The sequence below is a fragment of the Acanthochromis polyacanthus genome, chromosome 23 (genome assembly GCF_021347895.1).
Source record: "Acanthochromis polyacanthus isolate Apoly-LR-REF ecotype Palm Island chromosome 23, KAUST_Apoly_ChrSc, whole genome shotgun sequence".
Taxonomy (NCBI): Eukaryota; Metazoa; Chordata; class Actinopteri; family Pomacentridae; genus Acanthochromis; species Acanthochromis polyacanthus.
The window spans coordinates 18,049,600-18,061,739 of record NC_067135.1 but is presented as its reverse complement, the minus strand read 5'-3'; the positions used below and the strand labels follow the sequence as shown (position 1 = coordinate 18,061,739).

Below are 12,140 nucleotides of genomic sequence, written 5' to 3'. Positions count from 1 at the left end.
CAGATGTCATAAACAAAACCATAAAAATTCCTACAGCACGTTTGCAGCTACTGCTAACTTGAAAACCACGGGAGCAAGCTTTTTAAATTTTATGTCCTTTTATTATGACCAGTATCATAAAAGCACATTCAGCAGAATATGGGAAGTTTGAATGGTGACAAAGACAAAGCAGAAAACTTCTTTTTTATTTTTCTTAAGTTATTTTTTGCCTTTTGTGGTAAAGCAAATAGAAATCATTTGTCAAACATGCTACCTAAAAAAGACTCCATTGGTCTGAAGCAATGATTCAGATCAGTGGGGGTCAATCTGAGTCCAGTTCATGCTTTCCACACCTGCAAGAGTACATGTGATGTAAACTTGTATCCTCTGCCCTGTTTTGCAACAGTGAGCTTGGAACATTCACATATAGCTCAAAATTTGCGACTACGCAGACCGTCTGCATTACAAGCATACTTACAGGGTAAGTTCCAGGAACACCTGTGGCGCTTTGTACCAATGTTCAGGATGTTGAGAGTATGTATGAGGAAATTGTTGGTCATCTACACTTTTATAGCTAATTGTTGACAGACTTATGATTGAAGTGGTTAGTGTAGAGTTTTGGAGGTGCTTAGATTTGTGCATACCCAAACCCAGTTGGATGTTATAAATTCTCCAGAACGCCTTTGTTGCGTTCACAGACTGTGTTTCAAGAATAACCACATTAACACCGTGGTGCAGCCTAATCTGTGACCAGCTGCAGTGTCCCTTTGTGTTCGATTCAGGAGAAAACGCAACCATCTGTGCCGCAGATCGAGACATTGTTATTGTAGTATGAACAGAGCCATGAAAGCATGAACTGGCCCTTAGCCTTACAATGCAGTGATAGAAACAGTGCATCACACAAGATAAATGAAAATGCCCAAGCGTCTGCAGATGTTCAGATGTGCGTTCTATAGGTTATCTACTCTGGTAGTATGAGGATGAAGACATAAATAGACTATTCTGATGTTTGACTCTCGGGGTGCATCAAACTGAGGAAGTCTTTTCCAAACGAAACATTTTGTGCTAAGTTGTACCATTACATCCCTATGTGGTCAGCATTTTAAAACAATAAGATCCCCCAGTCATGTCCCCCAAAAGGGTTTGAATTAAATACAGAATGTGCAGCTTCTCTCTAGAACTGTAAAACAACAAAAGTGAGAACATGGTTGCTGCAGGACGATTTGCTGACAAAAACTGCTTTAGCAATCATGTGCTAATCCATCACTGTCTGAGCGTTGACATGGATGGATTTCTTGTGGGTTTTGGAGCAAAGCTTGTTTATTTGCTAACGATGGAGGGTCTTTGATGGTACGCGCTCACTGATGAAGGCTCTTTTTCCCCTCAGACGAACATGGCAGGAGGCCCGCACTAGGAACAAACTTTCAGCATGTGTTTCTGCTTTTCTCAGCCTTTTCCCTCTAGTTTTGAGCATTAGCCTCGCAAAAACAAGGATTGGAATGTTTTAATCGTTTATCATCAGGTTGTGTTTAGTGAGAGGGTGTAGCAGTCCACTTTCTGTTCGGGTCTGCATGTTAAGGAGGGTTTCAGTTATCAGTCAAGTTTACATCTCCCACATGATCCCAATGAAGCTTTGCTCAGCATGAAGACTGCAAACAGAATATAAGACATTTCTATGCAGAGTTTGTGTGCGTACGTGCGTCTTTCTGTGTTTGTTTGTGGTCTCAGTGGAAACTCCCAACAAGGCGCTGGTGACGGTTTATCACCTACTTCCTGTTACCTGCAGTAGCCACTGGCCGAAGGTCCTGACACTGGATTTTACTCTTGACGATTCAGGCAGGAAGTGTAAACTCTCTATTGGTAAATCTGCAGCTGGCTTTATTTTATTTTGTTTTTGAAGTCACAAAGCATTTATTCACTAATTCTGTTCCCACTTTGCAGTTTGTAGCCACATGCCAACTTTTCCATTTCAGCTAAGCTTGAATTAAGTAAATGTTTCTTGCAGTATTTTGAGATTTTTTTCAAATTTAAAAGTGTATACTGATTGCAAACCAGAAATTTTTTAGAAGATTTCATCTGTCGGAAATCATATAATGACTGAGCAGCCTTAGCGGAGTACTGCGCTCTCTGGCTGCTTTTTTCTTGTTTTTGTGAGAGATTATCGGTTTGCAGGAGTTTTCGGTAAACATAACAGTTGAAGAAACACATCCTCCTCAGCTCCAGGTGTTTTGCAACAGCACTGATGATGAAATGCCTCTTCCAGTGAAATGGTAGCAAGAAAAATGTCTTTATAGGCCACGGTGATTCATAATCCTGACATGCCAAAACTTCCATGATGCCTCCAGCAGCTTTTAAATCACTCACTTGGCAAAAGTGCATCTCTTGGTGTAGACAGTCGCCCAACAGGCAGCGGCTGCCAGCTCAAAGTGAAAACTGTAGGTGTCTGCATTCAGGCCATGTCAAATTTAGAAATATCAAAGGAAATGTTTACTTCCTGGTAAATCTAATTTACTGAATCCTTTACGGGCTGCACAGTGGATTGGTGGTTAGCAGGTAGAAGATCCCCGGTTCATGTCCCGGGATCTTTCTGCATGGAGTTTGCATGTTCTCCCTGTGCATGTGTGGCTTTCTGCATATACTCCGGCTTCCTCCCACAGCACAAAAATATGCTGAGGTTACTTGGAAACTCTAAACTTTCTGCAGGTGTGAATGCGAGTGTGATTGTTTGGTCTCTATGTGTAGCCCTGTGATAGACTGGTGACCTGTCCAGATGTCCCTTGCCTTCACCCTAAGTCAGCTGGGATAGACTCCAGCCCGTTACAACCCTGATGAGAATCAAGCAGTGTATAGATAATGGATGGATGCTCTACAAGTATTTGGTTTATAATAAATAGAATATAGCGATACGACTGTAACTGCGACTATTCTGATAGTTGAATTACTTATTGAAACAAATAATCAATGATTCGAAGTAGAATTTACACAATAACTCAATGATTCTCGTTTAGATATCAGCCTTTACATGTAGCTTGACTTTATTTTAGCGATGTGCAAACATGCTTGTTGATTGATCCGTGTATGCCGCAAGGTCAAGGCATGCATACTTTACTGAAACTGAAGTAAAACACGTCTTATCATGAAACAGTCACACCTTATAGACTATATAGTTCAAAGGGTTAAATCTGTGGCAGTGGTTTTTCAAATTCCTGCCGTCCTCCTGGTGTCACAGTCAGACTTTGTGTGCAAAAGATAGCTCATGCCGTAATGACATCAGGAATCTACGAATGAGCAGTGATCATCGAACTTTAGCTTTAGCAGATTTAATATTTGTCACATAAAGTGCAATTTAATATTTTCACCAAATCATTCAGTCCTCATGAAGGCAAAGGTGATTTTTTTTTAGATACAAGAAAGTCATGGTGAAATAGCATTAAATATCGTGCATTATTGTAAGGAGACTAATCATGTGGTGATTTTTTTTCTGACTGTTTCATTTTCAGAATAGATAAAGATAATGCATTTCTTCTTTTCCTTTCTCTGGATCACCACAAAGTTTTTTTTTTTGACTGAAAGGGTTTTATGACAGTTTATGACTGTATCTTGTCAGATCTGTACATCCAGTGCGGCTTTCTAGTTGAGCAAGTGAAGCATTTTCAACCCCCACGCATAAAAAATCTTTGACTCAAAACAACCATCACGCTTATCCGTCAGTAATTAATTATAAGAAGCTGTTCAAGCTTTTTCAGTTGACATGCTCGGGAAAGGAAAACATCTCTGACAGGTGAACAGACAAGTTGAGGCAAAGCAACAGTAAAAGAAAGGTCATTTACATATACAGGAGCAGATTGGATAGAGTGATGCAATCATTCAACGCATCAGCACTGACTGAATGGCTGCCAAGTCCAGACTGGGGTTAGTGTCGCTTCTTAGAAAATGGTTCAAGGAAGCTTGTTTTGAGGTGATGAGTCATGTTTGGAGCATGAAGGAAACATGAACATTAGATCTTTGATGTCGGCCTACAAAGTGTGAGAAAGTGGTAGGAGGATCAGCTGGTCGTAGAAATCCTTCCCGTGTTGGAAAACTGTAGTAAACCAGCCTTTCTCTCACACAGAGGCACCCTGGTCAGGATTAAGAGAGATTTATAATTTCTGCTGTTTCTTTTGTGCTGGTTTGGAGTGGAGGTTTCTAATTAATCCCTTTAATGAAGCTTTCTTATTTGTGTTAGTTAGCACTGGACTCCTGGATTGTAAAAGTTGTGCCAACAGAAGTGTACATGCTGTCGTAAAGAAACTCTGACCTGTAGGTATGTGATAAACAAATCTAACACAAAGGCTTCCATTGAAACAAGAGCTGCCACCAACAGTTTTAACTATCAAATTATGTATCAGCTATTTTGTTTATTAACCCTTAGATGCATGTGGGTCATTTCTTACAATGCCTTTGTCATGTAAAGTTTTTATCTTTTCATATTCCATCTATTCCTCAAAACACATGTTTTTAATATCATTCCATTTAAATTTTTATGTTACTTTTAAAGAAATTGCAATATATGTATTGCTACCCCAAGCTCTTTATCACTGATAATGTCATACAAGAGGTGATGCAGTGCAGAAATTTGGAAGAAAAGAGTGGAAAAATGTCACCAAAATGGATGTTGACATTCTTCTATTGCTGTTCTGTGTAATATTCTTCTTTTTTTTTTCGATCATCAAAATGTTCAAAATCTGTTATGAAGTGAAAAATAAACCTGTTTCAAACATGAAATCATTCTTGTGGGGACAAAAATATAATACAAACAAATACAAATGATTATTCTTAACCAAAATAACAAAAATGGCATTAAAAAAAGGAGTGTAGGATCCAATCGCTTGTGCCTCTCAGGGTTAAATCATGTAGCTCTTTTGTCAATAAAATGTCAAGAATATTCCAGAAAAGTCTGCTGAAATTTCACAGACCCAACGATATTGTCTTTTGTTGTCTTGTTTTGTCTGATCAACAGTCCAAAACCCCAGTGTACTTAGTTAATTATCATGTGAGCTGAAGATTCTGACCTGTTTACGCTCAAGTAAATAAATAAAAGAAAAATGTCGGTTAAGTCCAAAATATGAATACATTAAACTTAAATAAACATTGAAGCCAGCAGTGCAGTTTACCTTCAATTCATTACTTTATGTCATTTATACAGAAAGTAAGTTGTCATACAAGGATTTATTAGAATAAACGGCTATTTAGATAGTCTGCACCGATGGTACCTTGGTCATTTCCTTCCACTGTTTCTACTACAGATTATATGAATTTTATTACAGATGTAGTCCAGTTGCAGTCACAGGTGAAACTTTATTTATCAGTTTGCCAGCTCATTTCTGGTCCAATCACCTTATAAAATCTTCGAGTTCCGCTGAGTGACACATCATTACCTCTTATCACAGTAAGCTTAGTTTTGATTTAGCCCTACAACTCTCAAACTCATGAGTTGAATTCACTGTCGTGCAAAATTGCTCTTCCTGTTTCAGTCTTGACTAAAGACCTAGATCATCTTCAGGGAGTTGGTTGACCTTTTGTGGCTTTAGATTGATTTTCTAAAATGTGAAATAGTGAGAAAAGGTGCAAATCAAATCAGTATTTACCTCTGAAACAGCACCAGGTCTCCTTGGTACACTGCCGCACAGTTTATCAAGGATTTCTCAAGCGTCTTTGAGAACTTTCCAGGGTTCTTTTCTGGTTCTCAGCTATCTCAGTGTCTTCTATCTACATCTCATCACAGTCTGATTCCTTGAGTGGTGCTAGAGTTGAGTTCTTTGCTGTGCTAATACTGGTTGGCTTGCATACTCCGTCCTAATTTCTTGCCATATTGGAAATCCATTAAATTAGTTATGTCTGTCTGACCATTTCTGTAACTTAACCAAACCAAGACTCCAACATTCGCACACACTTTAAAGTGTGACTGCCCAGCTGTTACAATGTGGAACCAGGAATTCAAGCAAGCCAACAGGAGCAGTGCTGTGTGACGAATCTGGTGCACCGGCCAAACTGCAGTACTACAACCACAAAAATCCACCAGACGTTTGGCGCAAATCTGCTGCAGACATTTTACCGTTATACCAGAGCGAATAATTTCAAGCAAATAAAAATCAGTACAGTGAGAAGATTGGAGCATTTTAAGATCTTAACTTGGGTTCAGAAAGAGACGAGAGGATGGTTATTTCTAAGGAGCTGAATTTAAGAGCTGTGACCAAACAGTGAAATGATGTTAATTGAATCCTGTGACGTTAAGGAGACACAGGCTGGACACAGACACAGACAAGATCCGATTTTTAAATTATCTCTACAGTGGGTCAGAATGTAGGAGACCCTCCATATTGCCGGGGAGAGGAGAATGTAGCTTAGTCTGCAACCCAACTCAAGATGAGCAGCAGAAAGTAGATAGATTGATGATTTTAAAAGTCTATGAATAAAAACCATGTACCATTAGAAACAAGGGTAAGTTTCTAATGGCCTAATATTCTGTGTAGCTGAGGTAAAGGCCTTGACCGTGATTTGAGAATTTATAGCATTCTCATTTTAAAATCAGAACATCATAACGTGTGCAAAGTTGTTTAAATCAATCCACTGGACTTTAAGAAAGTGCCAAAGCTGAGGCAACACCAACCACCACCAGAACTGAAGAAGCCTCTTGGATGAGAGGTGAAACGTCTTAAAGGAACTTTCTTAAAGTCCAGTGGATTGATTTAAACAACTTTGGCTAACCATGACCTATGAATGAGAACCTACACAGACATCATAACGTGTTGTCGCCTTCATTCCCACATGTGAATGGCCAGAGTGTCTAACTCCCTGCTGAAATGAAGGTGGAGATGGCAGTTACTGGCAGTGTTTAATTCTAGGTTGTGAATGTTGACTGTTAGCCTTTGCTAAATTGAGTCCATGAGTCTTTAGAGGATTGCTGCGGAAAAAAGTGGCGTCTGAGGACCTCTTACCTACCTACCCATTACGGAGTGGGCAAACTGTTTCTCGGTCAATTGTGTGCTTTTTTGGACTGCAGTGCAAAAATATCACTTAAATTGGCTGAGTGTGAATTGTGGGCCTGAGTAACCATGAAGACTACCAAGACAGCTGAGTGGAGCTGAAACAGGAAAATATTCTCCTGTTGTTCCATCCCAGAACACAAGAACAGAAGGAGGCATTCCACACACACATACACAGACTTTCTGAGGCAGAACCAGCTATGTGCTTCGTATACAAACACATATGTGAATTATAGCTCTACTTCACGCACAGCAGAGTCTTTGAGAAGCCTTTGGACAATCCTCTAAATATCTGTTGTCCCATGAGGATGCCAAAAAATGCGTACAAATTGGTCTTTCTGTACATGTGAGGACACTATTCCGCTCCTGAAACATCTAACCACAACAAATATCCTAACCCTATCCTAAATAAAAAGACCAAGTTTAACCCTTCAAAACTTTAATCCTCACAAAAATAGCAATACACACACACACACGCAAGAAATATACAAGATTGACTTTACAAACCAGAGCACTTGTTATAGCAGTAAACTATTAAAGAGTTTTTAGCGTGCATTTAAGTTCTTTTCCCGTTTCTCTTTTCATCTAGACACATTTTACCCAATCCTTTAACATTCAGACTTAAGTGCAACTGACATCAAGTTATGTGGGCTTCTTGAACATACAAAAACACCGAGTGGTGGAAAAAGGCCGTTGATTTTGCAAAAGTGAGTGTTTATTGGAAAGGTTGCATGTTTCTTTTCGCGTCAGCAACAATTGCATGCCTTCATGATCTCATCCAAAGACAAAAATAAACAAGAAAAGCACTCGGAGAGTGCAGTACTCTGCCAACGCTGCTCAATTGTACAATTTCCGACGGATGAAATCTTTAAAAAAAAATTGTGGTACGCAGTGGTTGATTTGTAGTAGGATCACAATCATTTGATCATCAGCAGGCAGTTGACGTAGTGTTCACTTGTTGTCATGGTTACAATGACTTAGTGTCGCTATTTCACAATGATACAGAAATCTATTACAAATCCGTGGATCCAGACTATAAGCCTCATCACTGCCAAAATCTAATCACTTGGTCCTTGTGTCATTTCTGACCTTCCCTGAAAATTTCATCCAAATCCTTTAGTCTGTTTTTGAGTAATGTTGCTACCAGACGGACAGAGAAAGCAACACCAATCGTCGCATAACTTTGCTGTGTTCCTTGGTGGATTAATATGCTCCTCACAGTAATCTAATGTTTTGATGTATAGACACTGATATGTTTGTGACTCAGAATAAGAGGAAAAGACCACTCAGCCGTTTATTAAGCAGAGGCAACAACAGATTCAAAAATGGTAATTACAGGATTTTGGTGCATTAAACCAGCTGGATGTTTGAGTTTTAAAGGGCACTGGAACACAACCTACCAGCTGAGTAAAGCAGATACGTACTCCCTCTCTGATATCTTACTGTTCTCTTCATAGATGATGTGTCAGCAGACAGCAGTGCTGAGTTCCCAGACCGAGTATCTATGATGGAGGTGCGTCTGCAGGCACAGGAGGACGAGATCACACTGCTGAAGTCCTCGCTGGCCGATGCTCTGCGCAGGATCCGCATCCACGACCAGCTCCTCCCATTACTGAAGCAGCAGCTCATAGCAGGTGGGTGCTCTTCACTGCATATTGGTACAAGGGTCAAAAAAATTCAAAAGAAACCCTGTTTTAGATGGCACATAATGTCATTTAATTATTCATTGGCCTTGGGAAAATGTTTGGACTTACAGAGTACACTACTTTAGGATAACTCAAGAAAAACTAATAATCTGCTTTGGTCCCCTCAGTGAACCCAGGTGCTTCACGGATGCTGAACCAAGTGTGCTGCTCAGATGGTTGCACCAGCAGCAGAAAACTGTCCTCCAGCTCAGCTGTTGATGGGATCCGCCACCCTGCTACCAGGTACTGCACCTTCAAGCCAAAGTCTTAGAGCAACAGAATGGATAATGACGAGCCATTACTGTATTCCTCCACCAGATATATAGTCATACAGCTTGATGCTGTTCACAACCCTGTTTGTGTTCCTATTTATGATGTCTGTGATTACCTGTATGACTTTCCTGTGTTGTTCTCAACCTCTGAACTATCCCTAGCCAACTGTCAGAAAGCGTTGCGACCAATGCTAATGGACATGTAGTGTCCACGGAACATCGAACCAAACCAGCAACACTGGACAGGTCAACCCAGACAGAGCCCACCCTGCTGCAAGTGCAGGAAGCAGGGCAGGACCGGCTTACTCTTTCCAGAAGGGTCCAGAGCTTGCACTTGGAGGATGCCCTCTTTCCAAGTGAGTCTCTGCCTGAGGGGACCCGGGCCAAGCTCCACCGTGTTCCCGGTATGGAGGAGGAGGATGAAGAGCAGGAAGAAGATGAAGAAGGAGGCGGGGAGCAGGAGAAAGAACTGACCTGGACATCATTAGTGGAAGAACCCATTCAACCCACCACCATGAGAGGACTCCAGAGGGAGGACTTCCAGGATGGAAGTTGCTCTCCAGAGGAACCGGGCTCTGCCTCCGTCTCACTCAGGACCTCAGACCAAAACCTCAGCGCTCGCTCTGGACCTCTATCCACCATACAGGAAGGACAGAAGACTCTGTGCGTTATCTCCCTCATCGCCGCTTTCATAATCATTTTTTCTCACGGCTGATTGCATGGCTTATAGAAACAAATCAACTGGAGCGTAGTTTTGGTGATTCTGACTCTGCAAACCCCAGTTGCATTGCAAACCCCGTAATGAAACAATCAGGCTCAAGTTACCAGAGTGTATTGATGCCATCTTAGAGCAGGAAACCTGAGGGAGATGACATATTCTGTCGTTATAGTCACTGCAGCCCTTTGTGTGCTTTCTTTTTCATGTGTTTGAGCAGGGGGCTGGGAATCATAAAGCCATAGAAGAACATAATGGTGGCACTCATTCACACTGAGTGACATAGCCACAAGTAGCCCCATGGCACACACAGATCTGGGTCCAGTGGAAAATTTGACGTGAGGGCAGTTGAACACAGTACAATATACAAAACGGGGTAGGGCTGGGGTATACACTGAGAGTGAACAAGGTTGGGGATTTACAGGACTGGACAGATACAACCTTTCAAAGACAGAAAATGTTTTGAAGTAGAATATATGCATAAACAGGCTACACCAGACTTAATATTTATCAAACCAACCTCCAGTGGTCCTCTGAGTTACAACTTTACTGTTGCCAGGAAGTATTAAAGTTGGATGCTCTGTAAGATGATGCAGATGTGCAGAGTTGACACAGCGCCTCTACGGTTTTCACATTCAACTGGGTTTTGCAGAAACGCACAAACTGCTTTAATTTCTTTTTTAGCTCAGCTCTACTTTAACCCTGTAATCATTCCTAACATCGTCGCTCTCAAAAAGTGATTTGTGTTCCACTGTGAACCTATTAAATGACACTTTCTTATCGTGAGTAGAGGGCACAGTGCTGGATCCCTACTGCTTTTGTTTTTTTTGCTGTAAGTCCTTGTGTGTTTATTTTTTCTTTTGTCCTACTTTCTTCTTGTGGATTGTCAGAGGGTTTCATCTGTGATGGGGAACATATGCTCCAGAACCTCAGCTTAGCTCTGTTGTGTCCCTCAATAGAAACCTGAGCTGTGTACAACTCAACATTTTGCTTCGTCATTGGACTGTAGTCAGGGAAGGTAGAAGTTGAAATGAATGAAGAAGCTCCATGTTACAGACTTTGCTGTTGATTTCATAGATTAGAGTGATGTACAGGAATCTAATCACATTTGAAATCTCCTCAGGGTGCAATATAAAGACCACAGAGATGAAGCAGGTCAAGTGTTTTAAAAGTTCTGCCGCTAAGACGGTTTTAGAAAGAGGGGAAATCCTCGACCTGGAACCCAGTGAAGTAATAGCAGAAATGGACATTGGTGTGATGACAGAATAAGCTGATAGTTTTCTTCCTACTCAAACCTGCACCGAAAGTTTAATTAGTGCAGTGTTTTAGGAAGATGGGTTGCCAGCTGAGTTTCACTTCCTAGATCCGAGCCCAGTGACGTACTTCTTTTTAATTTAGTCCCGCAACACTTCCTCTGCTGATGGTTCTGCTACAGTGGCATGTGCTCAGGAACAGGGTGTGTAACAAGAAACCCTGAAAGACAATAGACAGATGGATTTTATCTGCACGTGTTTGTTCATCTCGATCCAGTTTTTGACCTTTACTATCAACAAAACTTTTAAAAGGGAGGCTACATGCACCAATCTTCTCCTCTGCAAGTTGCCACATCAAGATTAGGAATGAATGCCAAACATTAGAACCTTTATTAGTACTTCGGTGCAATTTTTGTAGGTTGTGTGCAACATTTCTGTTAGTCACACTGAGATCTACAAACAACAAGGAATTGCTAAAAGGAAACGTGTTCTGGTCAAACAAACCATCATGCTAGCCACAATTGTTTAGAAAAGAAACTGAAAATTAAAAAGTGAACAAGTTACTCTCCACACTTACTTGTTATGAACATGTTCACATCAGGTGCTGCACAGAGGCTTGGAGGTTAGCACTTAGCCTTGAAGCTAACCCTTTCTGCATGGAGTTTGCATGTTCTCCGTGAGTATGCGTGGGTTTTCTCCGGGTACTCTGGCTTCCTTCCACAGTCCAAAAACATGCTGAGGTTAACTGGTGACATTAACCTACTCTAAATTGACCGTAGGTATGGATGTGTCTGTATGTGTAGCCCTATGATAGATTGGCAACTGCCTGCACCCCAAGTCAGCCGCGACCCTAATGAGGATTAAGGGGTGTATAGGTAATGGATGGATAGATGTTAACACCAACCCTCTGCTGTTTTGGCTCGCTTGGATGGATTTAACAGTGTGTTTGTTGCTCTAAAGTAGCTGCAGATGTTAGTATGCCAGACTAACTAGTTTAGGAATAAGCTTAGGCAGCTGAAGCTAATTTCGATGGCCAAGAGGGTCCGACTTGGGTTTGCAAAGCATTTAGTTTATCCTCCGTCTTTCGTCCTCAAAACCTTCTCTCGCATTAATATATACGGTTTAAAAATACTGGAAATAATAAACAGATGTAACCTCAACTTTGAAGTGTTTTTATACTGTGTTTGCTTCTTGTACAGCAATGCCAGGAT

General features: G+C 41.0%; 1 protein-coding gene across 1 annotated transcript in view; it reads left to right on the top strand.

The window, feature by feature from the left end:
- eml3 (EMAP like 3) overlaps positions 1–12,140 on the top strand; it is a 55,403-nt gene that overhangs the window by 15,108 nt on the left and 28,155 nt on the right. The window contains 3 exon segments of the mRNA XM_051943987.1: positions 8,462–8,638; positions 8,818–8,932; positions 9,124–9,624. Coding sequence (XP_051799947.1) covers positions 8,462–8,638; positions 8,818–8,932; positions 9,124–9,624 — 793 coding nt within the window.